This window comes from Pseudophryne corroboree, chromosome 2 (assembly GCF_028390025.1).
Source record: "Pseudophryne corroboree isolate aPseCor3 chromosome 2, aPseCor3.hap2, whole genome shotgun sequence".
NCBI lineage: Eukaryota > Metazoa > Chordata > Amphibia > Anura > Myobatrachidae > Pseudophryne > Pseudophryne corroboree.
In genome coordinates, this window is record NC_086445.1 from 1,039,161,568 (window position 1) to 1,039,185,318 (window position 23,751).

The following is a 23,751-nucleotide window of genomic DNA, read 5'->3' on the forward strand; positions in this document are numbered from 1 at the left end:
GCAGGGCCTGCGTTTGGCCTCCCTCAAGGTTCATATTTCTGCTTTGTCGGTGTGGTTTCAGAGAAAAATTGCAACTTTAGCTGATGTTCATACTTTCACTCAGGGTGTGTTGCGTATCCAACCTCCCTATGTCCCGCCTGTGGCTCCTTGGGACTTGTCGGTGGTTTTGGAGGCGTTGCAGAAGCCTCCATTTGAACCTCTTGGTTCAAGCTGACCTTAAGTGGCTTTCCCTTAAGGTGGTGTTCTTGCTGGCTATTGCCTCTGCTAGAAGAGTGTCGGATTTGGGTGCCTTGTCTTGTAGTTCCCCATATCTGATTTTTTACCGTGACCGGGCGGTTCTTAGGACTCGTCCCGGATATTTACCTAAGGTGGTTTCTTCGTTCCACCTTAATCAGGAGATTGTGGTTCCAGCTTTTGTCTCTCCTGATTTGTCTCCCAAAGAGCGGTCTTTGGATGTGGCACGGTCTCTCCGTATCTATGTGAAGAGAACTGATTCTATTCGAAAGTCTGATTCTCTCTTTGTTTTGTTTGGATTTCGCAAACGTGGCTGGCCTGCTCACAAGCAGACCCTGGCCAGGTGGATTAGAATGGTGATTGCGCATGCTTATGTGAAGGCTGGTCTGTCAGCTCCTGTTCACATTACGGCCCATTCTACTCGGTCTGTTGGACCTTCTTGGGCGGCCCAACGTGGTGCGACCCTTGACCAATTGTGCAAGGCGGCTATGTGGTCCTCCGGGAACAAGTTCATAAGGTTTTATGCCTTCGATACTGCCGCTTCCCAGGATGTTTCCTTTGGACGCCGGGTTCTTGTGCCCGCTACAGTGCGTCCCCTCCCATAAGGAACTGCTTTAGGACATCCCCATTGTCCAGACTTGTGGAGCCCAGTGTACCCCGCAGCAGAAAACGAGTTTTATGGTAAGAACTTACCCTTGTTAAAACTCTTTCTGCGAGGTACACTGGGCTCCACAAGGCGCCCACCCTGACGCACTTAGCTTCTTTGGGTTGATACGGCATTAGCCGCTGACACTTCTCTTGTCGTGAGAGTGTGGTGTATGTGGCTACTAACCGTTGTCGTCTCTTTTCCTGCTACTGCATTGGGCTGGTTAACTAAACTGAGCTCCTGTGCTGGGAGGCGGGGTTATAGAGGAGGCGGCGCTGTGCATTCTGGGAACAGTCAAAGCTTTGAGCCTGTTGGTGCCTCGGATCAAGATCCTACTCTACACCCCATTGTCCAGACTTGTGGAGCCCAGTGTACCTCGCAGAAAGAGTTTTAACAAGGGTAAGTTCTTACCATAAAACTTGTTTATATATATATATATATATATATATATATATATATATATATATATATATACTAGGTGATTCATCGCGCCCTACGGGCGCTCTTCACACAGTCGCAAGGGGCTACACCCCTTTAACCGTAACACGCCCTTGGGGCGTGCAATATTTTTATTATATGGAGTATTACCTCCAATCATAATTTTGTGTGTGGTTAAATATTGCAGGGACAAAGGGTGTGGGATGGTTAAGGGGCCGTAGCCCCTTGTGACGGCATGAACATTTCACGCAAGGCCTGATGAATCACCTAGTAGGTGCTGTGGTTGGGGAAGTGGCGGGTGCGTGGGAGATGCGGAGGGGCGATTGCGGGGTTGCCGCTGGTGGGGGAGGGTGTTGGTAGTCACCGAAGGTGAGGGAGGGGCGGGGGTGCTGTGGGTGGGGAAGGGGTGCTTGCAGAGGGGGCGGGTGGGTGGTGGAGGGGTGGGGACAGACGGGGTGCTGCGGATGGGGGAGATGGTCGAGACGTGTTGCGGATGGGGGAGGGGCGAAAAAGTGGGGGCCATAGATGGGGGATGGGTTCCGGAGGTGCTGCGGGTGATGGAGGGATGGGGGTGGCGCAGGTGGGGGAGAGGCAGATGCGGGGCTGTTGCAGATGGGGGAGGGGTTATGGAGGCAGTGCAGGGGGGTAGGGGTGGGTGTGGGGGTGCTGCGAGTTATGTAGGGGGTCGCGGGGAGAAGCAGGGGTGAAGCGGCCGGGGGAGTGGCAGGTGCGGGGTACGGCGGATGGGGTTAAGAGGTGCTGTGGGTAGTGGAGTGGTAGGTGCGATGGTGGTATGGTTTGTGTAGGGGGACGGGGGTGCCGTGGATGGGGGTCCGGTGGTGCTGGGGTGGGTGCTGGGGTGTGGTGGGTGGGGGAGGGGTGCTGTGGGTGGGGGAGGGGTGGGTGCAGGGGTGCCGTGTGTGTGGGAGGGTGCTGCGGGTGGGGAAGGTGCGGGTGCTGGGGGTGCTGCGAGTGTGGTAGCGGGTCAGGAGGGGTGGGGGTGCTGTGGGTGGGGGAGGGGCAGGTGCGTGGGTGCTGTGGGTGGGGAAGGGGCAGGTGCGGTGGAGGGGGGACCCAGGGTGCTGCGAGTGGGGTAGAGGGGCGGGGTTGGGGGCGGAGTGGAGTTGACGCAGGTGGGGAAGTGGCAGGTGCGGGGGTGTCGCAGTTGGGGGATGGGGTCCATTGGTGCTGTGGGTGGTGGAGTGCCAGGTGCCGCGGTTTGGGTAGGGGTCTGGAGGCGGCACGGGTGGGGGAGGGGCGGGTATGGGGATGCCGTGGATGGGGTCCGGTGGTGCTGGTGCTCCAGGGGTGGTGGAGGAGCGGGGCTGCCGGGTGCGGGGGCGGGGGTGCTGCGGGTGGGGAAGGGGCGGATGTGCTGTGAGTGAGGTAGGTGGTCGGGAGGCGGAGCGGGTGGGAGAGGAGCAGGGTTAACATGGGTGGGGGAGTGGCAGGTGCGTGGGTTCTGCGGATGGGGCGTGGTGTCCATAGGTGCAGCGGATGGTGCAGTGGCGGGTGCGAGGGTGCCACGGTTTGGGTAGGGGGTGTGGAGGTGCCACAGGTGGGGGAGGGAGATGTGCATGGGTGCCACGGATGGTGGTGGGGTCTGGTGGCGATGCAGGTGGTGGGGGGGCTGTGGGTGGAGGAGGGGCGGGTGTGGGAGAGGGGTGGGGGTGCTGTGGGTGGGGGAGGGGCAGGTGCGTGGGTGGGGAAGGGGCAGGTGCGGTGGAGGAGGGACCCAGGGTTCTGCGAGTGGGGTAGGGGGGCAGGAGGTGCAGGGGGTGGGGGCAGAGTGGAGTTGACGCAGGTGGGGGAGTGGCAGGTGCGGGGGTGTCGCGGTTGGGGGATGGGGTCCATAGGTGCTGCGGGTGGTGGAGCGGCGGGTGCGGGGTGCTGTGGTTTGGATAGGGTGTCTGGACGCGCCACAGGTGGGGGAGGGGCGGGTGCGGTGGTGCCATGGATGGGAGTCTGGTGGCGTTGCGGGTGGGGATAGTGCGGATGTGGGGGGAGGGGGGACTCAGGGGGTGGGATGTACTAATCTCTGCCACTGCGGTATCTGGCTTGTTGCGTGTCTTCTCCTCGCTAATAGGATCGCCGTCCGCTGGGTGGGAGGTATGGGCCTAGTTCGGTTGTGGGATGGGCTTGTGGGTGCGGTGGGTGTTGCACGTGGGGCGAGAGGTTTGTTTGGAGGAGTTGTGGGTGTGCGTGGGTTGTGTTTGTTGTAGTGGTGTGAGGGTTAGGGGTTCATGAGGTGTTGGGGTGGGGTGTAGGATGTGCAGGGATGGGGAAGGGTGTGTGTGTGTGGGGGGGGGGAGGGAGTGTTCGTGTGTGTGAAGGAGAAGAGGGTGGGTTGGTGTGTGGAAAGTGGAGGTGTGCCTCTGGGGTGTATGGCTGGAGCAGATGTGGGTAGTGGGGACTCCCTGCCTGTGCAGTGACCTAGTCGTTTGGCTGCTGCGTGAGGGAGCTCCCGCTCAGCAGCACAGTGGCTGGAGCAGTGTCCCGTCCTGGCTCCGGGCGGGTGCACCTGGTCTGGCCTCCACAGTGTATGCCTGGCGCCAGGGATGGGAATGGGGCTGGTGGCACGCGTGTTCCCGGAGTTGCGGGCTGGCTGTGAGGGGGGCGGCATAGTGGTTTGGCCGGGCGGTGCGAGGCGGCATGTGTAGTGCTATGTATGTGCGGCGCTGTGGATTGGTGAGTGTGGTGCTCCGTCCCGCTGTACCTGCTCGTCCCCTGCTGCCGTCCTGCGCGAACCCCCACTGGCTAGATGCGGTAGGGAAAGTGTTGGGGGGTGCATAAGGGAGGGATTCCTCAGTGTGGGGTGTGGGTGTAAGGGGGCCAGGAAGTTGCGTCCAGCGGTGCTTGGAAGTCCCCTCCGCATAGCCTGTGTTACCCTCCCTGCTGCTGGCTGGAGCTGTGTGTGGTGCTACGGATGGCCATGGCCACCCCTCTATACTGTGTCAGGGGGCATTTTTTACTTGCCTCTGGTGCTGGCACAGGCCATGGTGTCTCCCCCCGCAGATGCTGCTGACTCCGCCCAGCTCTGTAACTCCGCCCAGCGTTAGAGGCCCAGGCACAGAGTCTGGGCTATTATATAGGAGATGTGTGTGTGTGTGTGTGTGTGTGTGTGTGTGTGTATCTATATATACAGTGCATCCGGTAATTCACAGCGCTTCACTTTTTCCACATTTTGCTATGTTACAGCCTTATTCAAAAATGGAATAAATAATTTTTTTTCCTTAAAAAATTCTACACACAATACTCCATAATGACAACGTGAAAAAAGTTTTTTTGAGATTTTTGCAAATTTATTAAAAATAAAAAACAAAGAAATCACATGTACATAAGTAGTCACAGCCTTTTCTCAATACTTTGTTGATGCACCTTTGGCAGCAATTACAGCCTCAAGTCTTTTTGAATATGATGCCACAAACGTGCCACACCTATCCTTGGGCAGTTTGGCCCATTCCTTTTTACAGCACCTCTCAAGCTCCATCAGGTTGGATGGGAAGCGTCGTTGCACAGCCATTTTCAGATCTCTCCAGAGATGTTCAATCGGATTCAAGTCTGGGCTCTGGCTGGGCCACTCAAGGACATTCACAGAGGTGTCCTGAAGACACTCCTTTGATATCTTAGCTGTATGCTTAGGGTCGTTGTCCTGCAGAACGATGAGCCGTCGCCTCAGTCTGAGGTCAAGAGCGCTCTGGAGCAGGTTTTCATCCAGGATGTTTCTGTACATTGCTGCATTCATCTTTCCCTCTATCCTGACTAGTCTCCCAGTTCCTGCCGCTGAAAAACATCCCCACAGCATGATGCTGCCACCACCATGCTTCACTGTAGGGATGTTATTGGCCTGGTGATGAGCGGTGCCTGGTTTCGTCAAAGCATGACGCCTGGAATTCACGCCAAAGAGTTCAATCTTTGTCTCAACAGTCCAGAGAATTTTGAGTCCTTCAGGTACATTTTGGCAAACTCCAGGAGGGCTGCCATGTGCTTTTTTACTAAGAAGTGGCCTTCATCTGGCTACTCTACCATACAGCCTTATTGATGGATTGCTGCAGAGATGGTTGTCCTTCTGGAAGGTTCTCCTCTCCACAGAGGAATGCTGTAGTTCTGACAGAGTGACCATCGGGTTTTTGGTCACCTCCCTGACTAGAATCCTTCTCCCCCGATCGCCCAGTTTCGACAGCCGGCCATCTCTAGGAAGAGTCCTGGATTTACAGATGATGGAAACCACTGTGATCATTGGGACTTTCAAAGCAACAGATATTTTTCTGAACCCTTCCCCAGATTTGTGCCTCGAGACAATCATGTCTTGGAGGTCTACAGACCATTCCTTTGACTTCATGCTTGGTTTGTGCTCAGACATGCTCTGTCAAGTGTGGGACCTTATATAGACAGGTGTGTGTTTTTCCAAATCATGTCCAATCAACTGAATTTACCACAGGTGGACTCCAATTAAGCTGTAGGAACATCTCAAGGATGATCCGCTTCATGGCAAAGGTTGGGAATACTTATGTACATGTGATTTCTTAGTGTTTTAATTTTAATAAATTAGCAAAAATCTCAAAAAAACTTTTTTCATATTGTTAGTATGGGGTATTGTGTAGAATTTGGATTAAGGCTGTAACATAACAAAATGTGGAAAAAGTGAAGTGCTGTGAATACTTACAGGATGCACTGTATATATATAATATATATATATATATATATATATATATATGTAAATAAACAGCACAAACACCAAGTATTTTCTATTAGTCCGTGGGTGCTCGGTTAGCACAATTGAATACACAACAGTCCTCACCATGAGGCTCCAGTCGGGGCTATGGTTAGGAAGAACCAGCACTCCATACAGCAAATTGAGGTAGCTTTTAATGTCCTAATTCCTTAGACAAGTCACATATGAGCAAACATGAACTATGTACAGCTACTTATCAGCCTTGAAGTTCAGCATAACCTGGGGAATACCATCCTGACCAGGGGTGACTCCCAACAGCCGTTTCGGGCAACGCCTTCATCAGGGGAGAATCCAACATACTAATAACATGTGCATCCTTATCTACCTTTACTAATTACCCCCACACTTTGAACACCTGTTGTGTGATGCTCCGAAACTTCCCGCCACCAAACTTACCACTCGTACTGCACGGCCGTCCGCATCCCCGGAACGCATCACGATGACGTCACTGACGCGCGACGCTCATGATGGTATCCCCGCGTTGCATCTTGCGAACTGATCCGGCGCTGAGTGGAGTATGTGAGAGGACTCCATTGTTCAGTTACAAGAGGAGCAAGAACCTCAAGGAACGAATAGCATACTCCGATATTAGCCCGAGAGTGGTAACTAATGCGGGCTGGCTCAATTTACAAGTAGGATCATACAAGTGCAGCTCTTGTGCCAATTGCTGTTATATGATGACAGGGAAGAAATTTGTTCATCCGACCAGGGGTGATATATACACACTGCGGCACAGAATGACGTGCGAGACGAAATTTGTCACATATGCCATCGTATGTCCTTGCAAAAAATTGTATGTCGGCAAGACGATACGCATGCTCAAGGAGCGAACATCCATGCATCGATCCTCGATCAAGAAGGCTATAGTAAAAATTGAACCAAGCACTTCCCCGGTAGCTAAACATTTTGCTTTGAGTGGACATACTGTGAAAGACTTTAAATGTATACCTCTGGACCATGTCCCGCCCTTGAGGAGAGGTGGTGACAGAGGCAAGATCCTGCTAAGGCAAGAAAGTAGATGGATTTACCAACTAAAATCACTTGCTCCAGAAGGCCTAAATGAGGAGTTTCTGTTGACACCCTATCTATAGGTTAGCTGTATGGTGGGTACTTTGATTGATCCGGGTCCGGTATAATGAAGTGACCAGTGTATACAGTTGATTTTATATTATATAAGATTACTTTGTGTCTCTTATTTGGTTGTCATGCAGCTATGAATTTCATGATGCGCTGTGGTGTTTTTATAGATGTTATGTTCATTTAGTATAATGGATATGTCGTGAATTGGTACCAGAGTTGCACAGTGTCAATCAATATCGTTGTGTTATCTGTGATTATACTAGATATAAATATATTACAGTGCACCTATGGTCCAATTCAGACAGTGTACACACACTCCGATTTACTCTTGTCACTGATGGTTGAGGATGGGGCTAATAGATAGAATATTAAAATCAATGCCCTTGTTTTATGTGGTGTGTGGGAGTATTAGGTAGTTTGTGGATTTTACGTGGTGTTTTTTAATTGTTATATGATAGCACTGGTCCTTTCCGTAACACCGACAGGGGGGAGCGTGTCCTCGTTGCTAAGCAACAAGAGGAGGTAACCTCCAGCGTCACCTTTTACATATGTGACGCTCCACGTCGTATTGAGCGTGCCTGTTGCCTGGCATCGTGGGTGCCGGCGCCGCCGCATCACAGCGTGATGACGACGGGGCCGGACACAGCGGTGCATAGTGCAGATAGGAGGCTCACCACGGGTTGCCTAGCAACGCGGGGATACCATCATGAGCGTCGCGCGTCAGTGACGTCATCGTGATGCGCCCTGGGGATACGGACGGCCGTGCAGTACGAGTGGTAAGTTTGGTGGCGGGAAGTTTCGGAGCATCACACAACAGGTGTTCAAAGTGTGGGGGTAATTAGTAAAGGTAGATAAGGATGCACATGTTATTAGTATGTTGGATTCTCCCCTGATGAAGGCGTTGCCCGAAACGGCTGTTGGGAGTCACCCCTGGTCAGGATGGTATTCCCCAGGTTATGCTGAACTTCAAGGCTGATAAGTAGCTCTACATAGTTCATGTTTGCTCATATGTGACTTGTCTAAGGAACTAGGACATTAAAAGCTACCTCAATTTGCTGGATGGAGTGCTGGTTCTTCCTAACCGTAGCCCCGACTGGAGCCTCATGGTGAGGACTGTTGTGTATATATATATATATATATACCTTCTCATTCAATGGTTTTATTTATTTGAATTATTTTCTACATTGTAGATTAATACTGAAGACATCAAAGCTATGAAAGAACACATATGGAATTATGTTGTAAACATAAAAAGTGTTAAACAAATCAAAATATGTTTGATATTTTACATTCCTCAAAGTAGCCCCCTTTTGCTTTGATGACAGCTTTTCACACTCTTGGCTGCTCTGTGTATCCAACCTCCATAGGCTGCTCTGTGTATCCAACCTCCATGGGCTGCTCTGTGTATCCAACCTCTATGGGCTGTTCTGTGTATCCAACCTTCATAGGCTGCTCTGTGTATCCAACCTCCATAGGCTACTCTGTGTATCCAACCTCCATGGGCTGCTCTGTATATCCAACCTCCATGGGCTGCTCTGTGTATCCAACCTCCATGGGCTGCTCTGTGTATCCAACCTCCATGGGCTGCTCTGTGTATCCAACCTCCATAGGCTGCTCTGTGTATCCAACCTCCATGGGCTGCTCTGTGTATTCAACCTCCATGGGCTGCTCTGTGTATTCAACCTCTATGGGCTGCTCTGTGTATCCAACCTCTATGGGCTGTTCTGTGTATCCAACCTTCATAGGCTGCTCTGTGTATCCAACCTCCATAGGCTGCTCTGTGTATTCAACCTCTATGGGCTGTTCTGTGTATCCAACCTTCATAGGCTGCTCTGTGTATCCAACCTCCATAGGCTGCTCTGTGTATCCAACCTCCATGGGCTGCTCTGTGTATCCAACCTCCATGGGCTGCTCTGTGTATCCAACCTCCATGGGCTGATCTGTGTATTCAACCTCCACAGGTTGCTCTGCGTATCCAACCTCCATAGGTTGCTCTGTGTATCCAACCTCCATGGGATACTCTGTGTATCCAACCTCCATGGGCTGCTCTGTGTATTCAACCTCCACAGGTTGCTCTGTTTATCCAACCTCCATGGGCTGCTCTGTGTATCCAACCTCCATGGGCTGCTCTGTGTATCCAACCTCCATGGGCTGCTCTGTGTATCCAACTTCCATGGGCTGCTCTGTGTATCCAACCTCCATGGGCTGCTCTGTGTATCTAACCTCCACAGGTTGCTGTTTATCCAACCTCCATGGGCTGCTCTGTGTATCCAACCTCCATAGGCTGCTCTGTGTATCCAACCTCCATGGGCTGCTCTGTGTATCTAACCTCCACAGGTTGCTGTTTATCCAACCTCCATGGGCTGCTCTGTGTATCCAACTTCCATAGGCTGCTCTGTGTATCCAACCTCCATGGGCTGCTCTGTGTATCTAACCTCCACAGGTTGCTGTTTATCCAACCTCCATGGGCTGATCTGTGTATCCAACCTCCACAGGCTGCTCTGTGTATCCACTATCTGCTCCTCTGATGGCTGCAGACCACAGGCCCGGTCCTGTCACTCACACCTCCATCCACAGCCATTTAAGGATGGACGTGTGAGCCAAAAAATGAGCACCCAGCGTACTGTAGTCCCAGTCTGGGCTGGCTTGGGGCCTTATTGCAGTTGGAACCAGTGCTACTTCCCTTACTACACCAATGGGCTGTGGCTAGGACCACACAGAGTACTGGAAGAAGGGGGTGTGGGTCCTCCTGAATTTGTACCCACTCTCTGAACATATGCAGCTATGGGGGTGATGGTTTATGACTGTGTGTAGGCTCTTATTGAAGCTCCCATTTCCCCCTATGGGATCTAACAAGCTAATTTAGTCCTTGTACAGCAACAGACCTGGTACTAGATGGACTGGCTCTCTTCGTTGTGTTACGGAGAGTGTTACGGAGAGTGTGAGAGCATTTGGGAGTGTAGACGTTGAGTATTATAAAACACTGTACCGATGGGTGTGAGAGCTTATTATGAGGGACACCAGACGCGTATTACACGGATACTAGTCTACATGGCGACACAATGTTCAGGTAATGGTGCAGATGTTGAGCACAGTGATCCTGTACAATCTGTGTATAGAGTTACAAATTTGGGAGAAGGGTTAAAGGGGGGAGAGAATTGCCGATGACTACAGAGCTCTGCTGATTTCAGCGGATGATGATGTCATGACAGGTAGGTGTCACTGACAGGCTGGGTGTATTCTGCCCCCCTCTCCTGGCTCCGTGGTGTCCGTAGAGTCCCTGAGTATCTGTGGCACAGCGTTATGATGTCACGGCTGGTTGCTGGAGGTGTCACAGTTTACAGATTGACAGGATTTAAGAGAGACTCTGGAGGCAGCACCTACAGTATGTGACTCTGAAGAGGGTGAGTGCTGCTCCGTCTGAGAGGCGTCTGACTGTAAATCGGCCCCAAAGCAGTTACATAGTTCAGTGCAAATAAGATGTTTTACCATAGGTGTGACCATGCATGAAAAATATGCTGCACTCTACTATTTTCTAGCATCTTAAATGACCCCTCTATCCCTTCCACCAGGTTCATGCAGTTTGCCACACGTCCCCGGTAATGCAGCACACTTCATGTAGCCTTCAGAGTGCTGGTTAGAGGCAGCCATTTTCTTGTGGCACACGTCCTCCTTTCTCATCCCCCCAGTGTTTGCTCTATGTTGGGCAAAGTATGATGATTTAATTGCTGTGGTATGCATTGCATACCTGACCGGGGATCAGGGAATCAGCTAGATTCTTCAGGGAGTCGGGAGGATCACCACCATTTTAGGGAATCTCCTAACATTCAGGCAGAGGTGCCATGTAAGTTAGAGAAATAATGACTGATTCTGGTTTTTTTCTATAGCTATGGCCAGCCATAGAGATGCTGCAAGTGAAGATAAAAGTGCCGAAGACTCACTTCTCACTGACTCTGTGGATAAAGAACATAATGAAGTAGATACATCTGCCCAGGAGTCAACCATCGATGGTGAGAACTCAATAAGTAGCTTTTAAACAATTAGGTTATTCTAATATATTTTCTAATATATGATATATTTGTATCTTTATCATTCATATTATGTTGTTTTTATTAAATTAGACCAGGTTGCAGAATCATCCTCTGGGGAAGACCCTAACCTAGCAGAGGAACCTAACCCAGCAGAGGAACCTAACCCAGCAGAGGAACCTAACCTAGCAGAGGAACCTAACCTAGCAGGAGATCCTAACCTAGAAGAGAATGCTAACCTAGCAGAGGAAACTAACCTAGCAGTAGATGCTACCTTAGCAGAGAAACCAAATCTAGCAGAGGAACCTAATCTTGTAAAGGAGACTAACCCAACAAAGGAACCTAACCTAGCAGAGGAATCTAACTTAGCAGAAGATGCTAGCCTAGCAGAGGAACCTAACCTAGTAGAGGAATCTAACCTAGCAGGAGAACCTAACTTAGCAGAGGAACCTAATCTTGTAAAGGAGACTAACCCAGTAAAGGAATCTATCCTAGCAGAGGAGACTAATGTAGCAGAGGAACCTAACCTAGCAGAGGAGTCTAATCTAGCAGAGGAGACTAACCTTGCAGAGGAACCTAACTTAGCAGAAGATGCTAACCTAGCAGGAGATCGTAACCTAGAAGAGAAACCTAACCTAGCAGAGGAACCTAACCTAGGAGATCCTAACCTAGAAGATAAACCTAACCTGTCAGAAGATACTAACCTAGCAGAGGAACCTCACCTAACAGAGGAATCTAACCTAGCCGAAGATGCTAACCTAGCAGAGGAACCTAACCTGGTAGAAGAAACTAAACTGTCAGAAGACACTAACCTAGCAGAAGGTCCTAAACCTGTAGAAGATGAAGAGGAGACAGTAGAACAGACAGAGGATACAATACCAGAGGACTTTTTCTATGATTATGATAGCATCTGCTCCCAGCCTTACATCTCGCCAGACTCAGGAATCCCTGGCACAGTCCTTCAATTACTGTATCCTTCTTTGTGCAAGAAGGTGGCGATGTGTTGTACCATAGGACATAGTGTATTAGGATTATCTCCTGTATCCATCTTCCTGTATGGAAGTATTGGGAGCCTGCTGTACAGACGGCAATAGTATAGTTCTATCATCACCTTCTAGAGCCTCCTTGTCTGAGGATAGTGATTTCTTGTGCAGGAGAGCATTGTCTATTGTATCATCTCCTGCAGCTTTATTCCTGTAGGAGAGTAGTGAGACGTTGCTGGGCAGGAGACCAGTCTTGTTAGATCATCTTCTGTATTGTTCATCCCCAGGAGAGTAGTGAGACTTTGCTGGGCAGGAGAATAAGGACTAGTTGGACAGGATGATGGATGATGTCCGGTGTCCTTTCTCCCGTAAGATTATAATGAGGTTGTGCTATGTTCTCCAGCCTAGTGTAGCTCCTAGCCTGAGGACCTGGTCATACAGACTGTAGGTGGAACTCCTGCACCGTGTGATAAGATCCTGGAGGATAGTCAGCCTGCGCAGTAGTTTCTGAGCACTAGGGTCACTAGGAGAACCTATCGCTATGCCAGAAACTAGTGCACATGCGCAGGACTCCGGGAAAACTGGTTGTGCTTTTTTACCAGTGATTTTCCTTCTGTGCATGCACAAAACTCCGGGAAAATGTATGCTGCACCATTTTCCTGTAACTTGTGAAATGCTGCTGCTGCTGCCGACGCAGGATTCCGGAGAGGTAAGTATTCAAGAAGTGGGTGCAAGGTGTGCGGTGTGAGCCTCCCTGGGGGACTAGATGCACCAGGAAAATTACATGGATGTCTCACAAGAGAAATAGGTTCATCTTTCTAGCCAATCAGACCTATGTCATCATAAGCCTCAGAGCAAAAATATGGGGTCTAATTCCGACCTGGTCGCACGCAGGCAATTTTTTGCACTGCTGCAACCAGGTAATCGCCACCTACAGGGGAGGGGGTAATTGCTGTGCAGGGGAGCGATCGGCTGTGCAGAGAGCTGCACAAACAAAGGTTTGTGCAGTTTCTGCGCAGCCCAGGACTTACTCAGCTGCTGCGACGATCCAGACAGGTGGTGACGTCCGGAATCCTCCTCCAGAATGGCTGGTCGCGCCTTGCATTTTTCCGGACACTCCCAGAAAACGGTTGAGTTGCCGCCCACAAACGCCTTCTGCCTGTCAAGCTTCTTGCGATCGTCGGTGTGATCGCTTTCTTCGTTAGATTTGTCACTGCCCGGCGATGGCCATCTCCGGCGGCCAACGCGCCTGCGCATTGCAGCCCACATGCATGCGCTGCTCAGACCCAATCGCACGGCTGTGAAAAAATGCAGCGTGCTATCGGGTCTGAATGACCCCCATGATTGGATGATGGGGGTTAGTATTTGATCCTTGGCTGTGTCATTACGTCACTCACGTGGGCACATCTAGTGGCGTGATTCTGTATCATAGCTGCTGCCCTATATTCTTGTAGTATATAACATACAGCGCAGGATGCTGGGAGCAGTATAAATGAATGGGAAATTGGGAATAATCCCCGGTGAGGCAAGTTTACAATCTCTGTCCATCAGCAACAAGGTGTATCTCCAGCTGGTGCTGGGGGACTGGCTCCACCAGACGTGATGATGATGAGGATGATGATGCTCAGTGGCACTAGGTAGCCTCTTCTGATTGCCATTTGTTCTCCGCCCTGTAAAGATTTTAATTTGATTTTAAAAAGGGGAAAAAATTATATTTTAATTTAAATTGTAGTTGTGTTTGTATTTAATTACATTTTATCTGCTATCTGCAATTTGCATGTATTTATAATGGTCCAAATGCTATTTCCTCTTGTTTATGACGTCTCTTTAAATGATTATATATTGCGTACAAATAGGGTAATGTGACTGACCTGGCGCATGCGCTAGTGACATAATGCTGGACACTACCTCACTATGCACAATGAGCGGCCTTTCCTCCCATCTAGAACCAGAGTATTCACCCAACCACTAGGAGGCACCGATGAGCTAATATTGCACGGTGTTTCCTTAATGTACCTATAGACATTCTTTTGGTTATGACTGCACCAGACGGGCAAATCTCCACTTACTGGATGACCAGACCTTGCTGTATATTGCTGGCACAATGAGCGTCATCCTTACGCTGAACACTAAGGAGCAGAAATATCTGAGAAGCAGCAGTGGGAGGGGGATTGGCGGCGTGGCGGTGAGTATTGCTACAAGACCCTCTGATACCTGAGAACTGTAACATTAGCGTAATATTATGCTCATTTGTCTTAAGGAAGATTTTGTGTTGTGTTGTGAGATTTTGTGTTATGTTCAAGTAGTTGAGCGATTATTTGGAACTGTGCATTTGTGATAAATTCTGAAATCTCCTGCGTCTCAGAACATCACATTGGTATCTGATCTGTCGCAACAGTTCTTCCTTTCTATGGCAAAAACATCTCTTCAGCCATCATCCGTGTTCAAGCTCCCGTCTCTACTCACAGGTCCATCCCAGCAGGAAATACTTTGCAGTAGCAGAGAAAGGAGACAAACCAAACATTATCCTTTATGAATTCCCATCTCTGAGGCCTTTCCGGATACTCCGAGGTGAGAACACATGTCCTTTATCACCATAATAGGGTGTCACCACATCTTCAGTCCTGGCCTACGGCAATCACCGTTCTTCTCTTTCCTCCTTAGGAGGCACAGAGGAAGCCTACACCTTTGTAGATTTTAATATGTCTGGCAGCCTTCTGGCCAGTGTGGGCAGCAGCCCGGATTACATGCTAACCATCTGGGACTGGAAGAATGAAAGAATTATGTTACGGTCCAAGGCGTTTTCTCAAGATGTGTTCCAAGTCACCTTCTCACCAGAGAACGAGGAGCAGCTCACCACCTGTGGGACGGGACATATCAAGTGAGTGGTCATTGTTCACATGAATAGTCCTACCCTGATGGTCTTTCTCCATGTTGTGGTGTTATTATTTGTGTAGCTGTGGGCTCAGATTGCATGTAGCACATCTGTGTATCTCACAGTGGCAGAAGATTTCAGATGGACACCAGACTTGTCCACATATTCCACTCCTTCACATACTAACTGGTGTCTGCATTGTTACTGTCTAGATTTTGGAAAATGGCTCGCACATTTACTGGCCTAAAGCTACAGGGAGAACTGGGGAGATTCGGGAAGACCACGCTTACGGACATACAGGGATACATTGAGCTGCCCGATGGGAAGGTAGAAGAAGGTGTAAAAATATCCAGCAAGCTGATGAGTTAATGGGCACCGCCATGGGTACAACCTCAAGCCTCACTCTTGCCCGTTACTTTCCTTCAGGTGATATCTGGGTCTGAATGGGGCAACATGCTGCTCTGGGAAGGTGGTCTCATCAAGGTGGAGATTTGTAGAAGAGGATACAAGCCTTGCCATAATGGTCCTATTAACCAGTTTGTCCTGGATGAGGGCGAGCTTATCACCATTGGCGCTGACGGCCGTGTTAAGGTGGGTATAAATGTGCATTCTACTTTAAGGGGAATTAAGTGAACTGCGTATTTCTGATGCTCTGTACTCCTCTTCCCTCCCATCAGGTCTGGGATTTTGAGACAGTGGACACTGCTGATACTATCGATGACACCGGTCTTCTGGAGATGGAGCCGATGAACGAGCTTCTGGTTGGGAAGCATGTCAATCTTCATTATATGGTTAAGACATGGGAGAATGACTCTCCCATGTGGTATGCTCAGGTAAGGCAGGTTCTTCATGACTTGTGGGATAAGTCATGAAACAAATCACATTTGAGGGAATTAATCTGCATCTGTTTTATAAACTACCTCTCTTTTATCAGATAATTTGTTTTACAATTTGAATGTAGAACTCTATAACTGTTCCTTTGGAAATTGCAGGATGCCAATGGTGGAATATGGAAGCTGGACCTGTCCTTTTCCAATATAGTAAGTTTTACTCTCATTGTAATAATGACAGTTAAAGCATTTAGGACTAATTTAATAACGTTGCATTTAGGAGCAGACTTTGCACTAAGCCGTAGTAACCAGTCTGGTGCTTGCTTCCATTGTCTAACTTGCACTGGACAGGTTACTGGTGCTACTTTTTCCGCTGAATGCGATGTCTTGGCTGTCAGAAGAGCTCTCGGTTTACCAGGCCCTGAACTGTACAACAGACCAAAAAGTCCAAGATTTAGGAAGTTTTGTGGCTGAAACCACAAATTGCCCTACAAGTTCCAACTGTAAATTATTACATTATATTTGTCCGTATTCTAAGTAGATAAATGTTATGCACCTGGGCTGTGATGTGCTGCTCACACAAGACATGGATAGAGAGATGGAGAAGGACTTATAGCAATACTAGGTAACAGAGAGCTGCAGCTCCATGCCAGGCAGTGGCTGCAAAGGCAGAGAAATCCTGGGATAAGCGTACTAGATACAAACGTACGGGCGATTCTGAGTCGACCATCCGTGCATGTTTTGCAGCAGTTGCGCCTGTGACTTTCTGCCACAGCACTGTCATAGAAGAACTTAGAGGCATACACCCGAATTAATACAGAAATGAAAGAGTTCTTTACTGTAAGGGCGGTCGTACAGAAATGGAAGAGTTCTTTACTGTAAGGACGGTTATGTAACAATGGGTTGGAGCCTGTCATACAAGAAGTTGCGTTTGTAGCTAGAAGTACGGAGGATGTTAGGAATACAGTATATTATCCCTCAGGAGATCACAATAGCTGCTTTCCTTATTTTTGTAGACCCAGGACCCGGAATGTCTGTTCTCCTTTCACTCAGGCAGGATCAAAGCTCTGGATGCGTCTCCATCAACGTATCTTATGGCCACTACGTCTCTCGACCGTAAGTTCAGGGTTGTTCCTTATACGGGTTTAAATATACCAGGCGGCTGCTTACTGTTCTTACCTGAATGTCATAGAACTGGATTATATAGTACTTTGTGTTTAGAAAAATATTGTCTGTTTTGCTAATTATGGGCCTGATTCAGAAATGGATGCAATGTCGATGTTGGACATGAGTGGATCGATTTTTTGCCATTGCGCATGTGCCGCGGTGGTCATGCAGTGGCGGTCACAGAGAGGGCTTATTTGCAAAGTGATTGACAATAAGGGAGTGTTTGTGGGTGGTGACGGGAGTGGCCACTGAAACATCGGGCCATTTGAGTGCTACTTACAGTTCTGCCTTTTCCTCATCTCAGGATCGGTGAGAATCTACGACTTTGTCGGGAAGGTTCCTCTGGTGGACATGAAGTTCAAGAAAGGAGGCACGTCCCTGATATGGGCGCCGCGCATGGTGAGCTCCTGGGATCAGCTCTACACACAGTCTACTAACCGCACTCATGATGTCTACTGGGTGATTTCATGGGCGCGGTGGTTGTCTGGCCGCGGAAGCTTATGGCACCTTGCAGATAAACAATGATAATTGTACTTAACATTTACATGGGCTTCTGTCAGCGCTGCCAAGTTTGCCGTAGTTGGATGCCCATCCCCAAATGTCTTGCCGTGTGTGGAGTTCTGCCACCATTATCTTCTACTCCGCAGGTAAATCCTAAAGGCGGCCTGTTTGCAGTGGGGTTTGAGGACGGAGTTGTGCGTATCCTGGAGGTGTACAATGCGCTTGGTATGAGGCTCGTTGCCGGACGTGGCGGCACACAGGACGCCACAATAAGCCTGAAACAAGCATTCAAACCGCACAACGCACCTGTCACCGCTCTGGCGTACGAACGCAATGGAGAGATCCTCGCCACTGGGGTATAGACGCCTGTTTCACACTTTATGCTTCAGATGTTTGATTTTCACACACAATACACTGTAAATAATATGCATTGTTACAGTCAGAACATACAATTGTTTTTCCATTATCCCCATATAATGGATGAGACGACAAAGCTGTAATACACAGAGAAATACTGGAATAACCTCTTCTGTACCAGCTTTTCCATTACGCCTGGTTTATCCCTGTAGCAGCAATAGGGGTAAATACAGAGGAGCCACTGGCATCTGGTTGCTGCGGACTGTGCTGAGGACTTTGGGATTGTCTGGGGTCCTGAGGAAGGGGCTGTGTCCCCGAAAACGTTTGATCTGACCTGATCTAAATATATCTTGCATACTTTGTTAGTCTCTGAGTGCCGTTCTTATTGGAGTGATATATATATATATAAATATCCCAAATGGGACTGGCACTCTCCTGGCTGGCGTGAGGGTACCCCGGTGCCTTCTGAAGTGAAGATGTAGCAATCCAGAAGAAAACAGCGGCACTCGAGGATTTAATGAAACAAGTAAACTGTATTCAAAAAAAGGGTTACAAGAGGCCGACGTTTCGGGGCTTACATGCCCCTTTGACAAAGGGGCATGTAAGCCCCGAAACGTCGGCCTCTTGTAACCCTTTTTTTGAATACAGTTTACTTGTTTCATTAAATCCTCGAGTGCCGCTGTTTTCTTCTGGATTGCTATATATATATATATATATATATATCCCAGGAGAGGCTCAGAGATACCATAAGGCACCTGCCATCCTCCCATTGTAGATATATGTACATATGTTATATAGTACTGCAGGAAAAGGGAGCACATTCACAGGAAACACAAATGAGAGAAATGTTTTATGTCGCTCTATCTGCATTTCACATTAATCTCCGTGATCTTATTAGGATGTGACTTTTGTTTGTACGCACAGAGCTCAGACAGAACCGTCTTCTTCTTCGCTGTTGGGGACGTCTATAAGCCCATTGGATTTGTACGCTTGCCAGGACCAGTCAGGGAAATGCACTGGTCTCCACCGACACACGTGAGTCCTAACACGGTTCTGCTCTCAGTTATATTTGTCTTCATTTAGCGTTAGGCGCAAATCCAGCTATAATACACCATGTTGTGATGTATGTGGGACAAATATTACACTGATACCCCTTTTACAGGGCCGCATAGCCTGAGTTATTGCTGGGACAAAAAATAAGTGACCCGGGAATCCAACCCAGATAGCGAGCAGGTTTAGACCCGAGAAGGACCCAGGTAACGGGGCCAGGGTAAACATGGTGACCCTACAAGCCTATGGAAAACCAACTCACCAACGCTTGGAGATGATTTCAGCAGAGGGAACCCCGGCCTTACCCTGGGTCCAGTATATGGTGTAAACTGTAAGCGGGTTTCAAGCTGCTGTAACACGGCTTGAAACCCATGTTCCGTGACCCAGTTTTTTAGCGTAAAAGGGGTATGACTATATATTTATCCGACAGAACGGCTGCGTTCGCTGGGTGTATGACAGGTGCATGCTTATACGGCCTCCATAGTGTCCACTGATGACCTCCTATCCCATCTCTGCAGGAGGAGAACACACTGCTGGTTCTGTGTGAGAACGGATTCGCCGTTCAGATTCCATCTCCCGCTGCTGAGCAGCCGGATCCTATCTCCACCTATGAGATCTCTAACCTTCCTCTACGTTACTTCCGATTCAGCAGCATCAAGTCAAAGATTGAGGTAAACGCATCTTCCCGGTATATATGTAAGATTCCCACAGCTGAGGGGTAACCAGCGTGCAGACATGACGTGGTCCTCCTCCTAGAACTAAACATGAACTCATCGTGTATTCTATGCTATAAGTAGCTAATAATTGAGGGGAGGGAGAGTGGCCCAGCCTGCTCCCTGTTACATAAAGGGAATGCATCCTACTGATTAAGTGCTGTATATAGGAAATCTTTAGTTGAGGACCCCTGTAATCAGCGAGAAGCATTGCACACATGTCTCTATTGCAGAGGGAGGAGCAGCTGGCCCGCATACAGAAGAAGCGGGAGCAGAAACAGAAGGAGCGAGAAGCCTGGATACAGCAGCAGAAGGAGCGGGGAGTAGAGCTGACAGAGGAAGACCTGGAGCCGATGTCGGATGATGAGGAGGACAAGCTGCCAGAGCTATATGTTCCGAAAGAACCCAGTCCTGTTCTCTGTGGCTTCTACGCCACTGCCGGGAAGTTCTGGCTGTCCTTGGTACGCTGTCCATCCCTTGCAGTTCCCTCATGTGTGACACTGCACCTTCACAGCAGCCGGCAGCCCCAAAACATGTTAGTCTTGAGAGAGACCTAGAGGAGCCCAAGCAGGGTTAAATGCAAGTTGGCCGTTATTGCTTTTTGCACTGCATGTGTGGAGCTCAAGGCAGCATTCAGGCGTGTATGCAGATGGTACAATCCCCTATCTGTACGGGGGGGTTGTTAGTCGTCATTATCAGTGTACACTTGAGCCAGCCGTGTACCAGGTGGTAAACAGGTGTAATTCCGTGTACTCACAGCTTTGCACAACCCAGATTCAACTGATGCACCCTTACTAAACTTTGCCTACATGCAAACACCCCATCACCAACCAGTTATGCCCCTTCAAGGGCTCGTAGAGATGCAACCAAGTTACTCGCCCCATTGAGTAACCTGTACTTGCAAATGCTCAGCCCTGGAGCAGTCACAGTGCAAAAACATATATTATCAGCAAAGCCTGGCTTGTACTCAACTCTGTATCACCCCCAAATTGTCTGATGTCTTCTCTTTTTCAACATAGGATGGGTACGACGCAGGGTTCCTCTACCTCTGTGAGTTTACAGATGGAGAACATCAATCTGAAGATCCCTCTATGAGAAGGGACGAACCACTGAGGGCTCTGCCCATGGAAAGTACCGACACCAACCCAATCCACAGAATGCACTTCAGGTAGAGGAAAGTAGAGTTATGGTAGACTTACCACGGTTAAATCTCTTTCTGTGAGGTACATTGGATTCCACAGGGAAAACATCAGGGTGTAGAGTGGATCTTGATCCAGAGGCACCAACAGGCTAAAGCTTTAGGCTGTCCCAGAATGTATTGGGGCCTCCTCTATAACCCCGCCTCCAGGCACTGGAGCTCAGTTTCGTTAACCAATCAAATGCAGGAGTAGGTAAGAGAGAAGGCAGATGTTAGTCACATAGAACCACGTTCTCATGACAGGAGAAGGGACCAGCGGCTAATGCCATACAAACCCATAGAAGTTAGGTGCGTCAGGGTGGGCGCCCTGTGGAACCCAACGTACCTCGCAGAAAGAGAGTTAACCATGGTAAGTCTACCATAATTCTTCTTTTCTGTAGCAGAGTACATTGTGTTCCACAGGGAAACATCTGAGATGTCATAAAGCAGTTTCTCAAGGGAGGGACGCGCCTCCAAAGGAAGCATCCTGGGAGGTGGAAGTATCACAGACATAGAACCTAATGAACGTGTTCACTGAGGACTACATAGCCGCCTTGCACAATTGTTCTGCGGACACGCCACGGCAGTCCGCCCAAGAAGGTCCAAAAGACCGAGTAGAATGGGCCTTGATAGCAGCAGGAGCAGGGAGACCAGCCTGCGCATAAGCTTGTGCAATCACCATTCTAATCCATCTGGCTAAGGTTTGCTTGTTTGCAGGCCAGCCACGTTTGTGAAAACCAGACAGTATGAAGAGGGAATCTGCCCTCCTGGTAGAGGCAGTCCTCTCCATATATATACGGAGAGCCCATACCACATCCAAAGACCGCCCTTTGGAGGACAAATCAGAAGAGATAAAGGCCGGACCCACAATCTCTTGGTTAAGGTGAAAAGTTGACACCACTGGTCACGATGAAATATCAGAAAGGGTGGACGACAGGACAAAGCGCCTAAGTACGACACCCTTCTAGCAGAGGCAATAGCCAGTAAAAACAAGACCTTGGCCGTAAGCCATTTAAGGTCCACTGACTCAAGAGGTTCAAATGGAGACTCTTGCAGGGCATTCAGGACAACAGATATATTCCATGGATCCACAGGAGGGACATAGGGAGGCTGAATCCTTAAGACACCCTGAGTGAATGTATGAACGTCAGGTATAGACGCAGTTTTCCTCTGAAACCAAACCGACAAGGCAGATATATGAACTGAGGGAGGCCAGACAAAGGCCTAAATCCAGGCTGCATTGCAGAAAAGCCAGAATTCTGGAAGTTCTGAATCTGTATGCATCATAATTCTTATCAGCACACCAGGTAAAGTAAGAATTCCAGACTCTGTAATAGATCCGGGCAAATGCCGGTTTGCGGGCTTACAGCATAGTATGGATGATCGCCTCAGATAATCCTTTGGCCCTCAGGAGTGATGCTTCAAGAGCCACGCCGTCAAAGCCAGTCTGGCCAGGTCTGTATAAAGACAAGGGCCCTGTACGAGTAGGTCTGGACGCTGAGGCAGGAGAAGGGGATGCTCTGTCGATAGACCCTGCAGGTCTGAGAACCAATGCCATCTGGGCTACGCTGAAGCGACGAGAAGTAGTGTACCTCCTTCTTGTTTGAACGTCCGCAGGACCCTGGGCAGGAGTGACACTGGAGGGAACACGTAGGGCAGCCGAAAGTTCCATGGAATTGCTAGTGCATCCACGAACGCTGCTTGAGGATCCCTGGTCCTTGATCGGAAGACCGGAACCTTGAAGCTTCAGGACATTTTCTGGAGACAGAAACAGTCGCTGACGGTGTGTGCCAGGAGTGCCCCCAGGTGCGCCATGGTCTGAGCTGGGACCAGCGAGGATTTCTTCCAATTGATGAGCCAACTGAGGGCTTGTAGGAAGCTTACCGTTAGTTGCAGATGACTGAGGAGGGCATCCTGGGAGTTTGCCAGAATCAGCAAGTCGTCCAGATACAGCAGGATCCTGACTACCTGGTGACGGAGATGTGCCGTCATTACGACCATGACCTTGGTGAAGATCCGAGGAGCCGTAGCCAGTCCAAATGGCAAAGCCTGGAACTGATAGTGTAGGTCGCCAATAGCAAACCGCAGATACTGCATGGCAGTAGGTATATGCAGGTATGAATCCTGTATATCCAGGGATACCATATAGTCTCCGGGTTCCATAGCCAGTACAATTGAGCGCAGTGTTTCCATATGGAACTTGGACACTCTCACAAACTTGTTCAGTGATTCGAGGTTGAGTATAGGCTGGAAAGACCCATTGGGTTTCAGACATAGAAACAAGGTCGAGTAGTAACCTCTGCCTCTGTGGGACAGAGGTACGGGCACTACTACTACTGTATTCAGGGGGGAACTCACAACCTTTTGCATAGCTTGTGCCTTTAACGGATCTGAAGGGATAACCGTGGTGCAAAACTGGCAAGGGGGACGTCTCTTGAATGAGACTGCATACCTGTGAGAGAAAACTTCCCACACCCATGAGTCTGAAGTGGACTTTAAGTAGACCTGGGTGAACTGCAGAAGTTGGCCTCCCACCCTGGGGTCCTCCAGGGTGAGGCCCGCCCCATCATGCGGCAGGCTTGTCTTGTTTAGAAGCAGGCTGACTGGCTATCCAGAATTGTTTAGCCTTAGGCTTAGTGGTTTTGGGAGCACGAGACTGTCTCGGGTATGCCTGACCTTTTGCTTTCCTTTGAGGCTGAAAGGAACGAAAAGTGGTACCTTTTGCCTTCTATGCAGAAGGATTAGTATTTGGGAGAAAAGCAGTCTTAGCAGCTGCTAACTCAGACACAATTGTATTAAGGTCTTCACAAAGAAAATGTCCCCCTTAAAGGGGAGTACCTCCAAGGTCTTTTTGGAGTCCAGGTCCACCTTCCATGACCTCAACCACAGAATATGGCGAGCCAGGACAGACGTAGTCGATGCCTTGGCTGCCAACAC

The 23,751-nt window shown here is 49.3% G+C and overlaps 1 protein-coding gene across 2 annotated transcripts in view; it reads left to right on the plus strand.

Moving 5' to 3' along the window:
- Positions 1-23,751, plus strand: part of CFAP44 (cilia and flagella associated protein 44) — a 150,872-nt gene that overhangs the window by 32,814 nt on the left and 94,307 nt on the right. For both annotated transcript variants that reach the window (XM_063956812.1, XM_063956813.1), the window contains exons 2-17: positions 11,021-11,143; positions 11,255-12,131; positions 14,167-14,329; positions 14,613-14,715; positions 14,809-15,025; positions 15,232-15,346; positions 15,446-15,610; positions 15,697-15,852; positions 16,012-16,059; positions 16,866-16,965; positions 17,321-17,415; positions 17,664-17,873; positions 18,799-18,909; positions 19,443-19,595; positions 19,871-20,098; positions 20,657-20,805. In XM_063956812.1, coding sequence (XP_063812882.1) covers positions 11,021-11,143; positions 11,255-12,131; positions 14,167-14,329; positions 14,613-14,715; positions 14,809-15,025; positions 15,232-15,346; positions 15,446-15,610; positions 15,697-15,852; positions 16,012-16,059; positions 16,866-16,965; positions 17,321-17,415; positions 17,664-17,873; positions 18,799-18,909; positions 19,443-19,595; positions 19,871-20,098; positions 20,657-20,805 — 3,013 coding nt within the window. The remainder of the gene's footprint in view (positions 1-11,020; positions 11,144-11,254; positions 12,132-14,166; positions 14,330-14,612; positions 14,716-14,808; positions 15,026-15,231; positions 15,347-15,445; positions 15,611-15,696; positions 15,853-16,011; positions 16,060-16,865; positions 16,966-17,320; positions 17,416-17,663; positions 17,874-18,798; positions 18,910-19,442; positions 19,596-19,870; positions 20,099-20,656; positions 20,806-23,751) is intronic.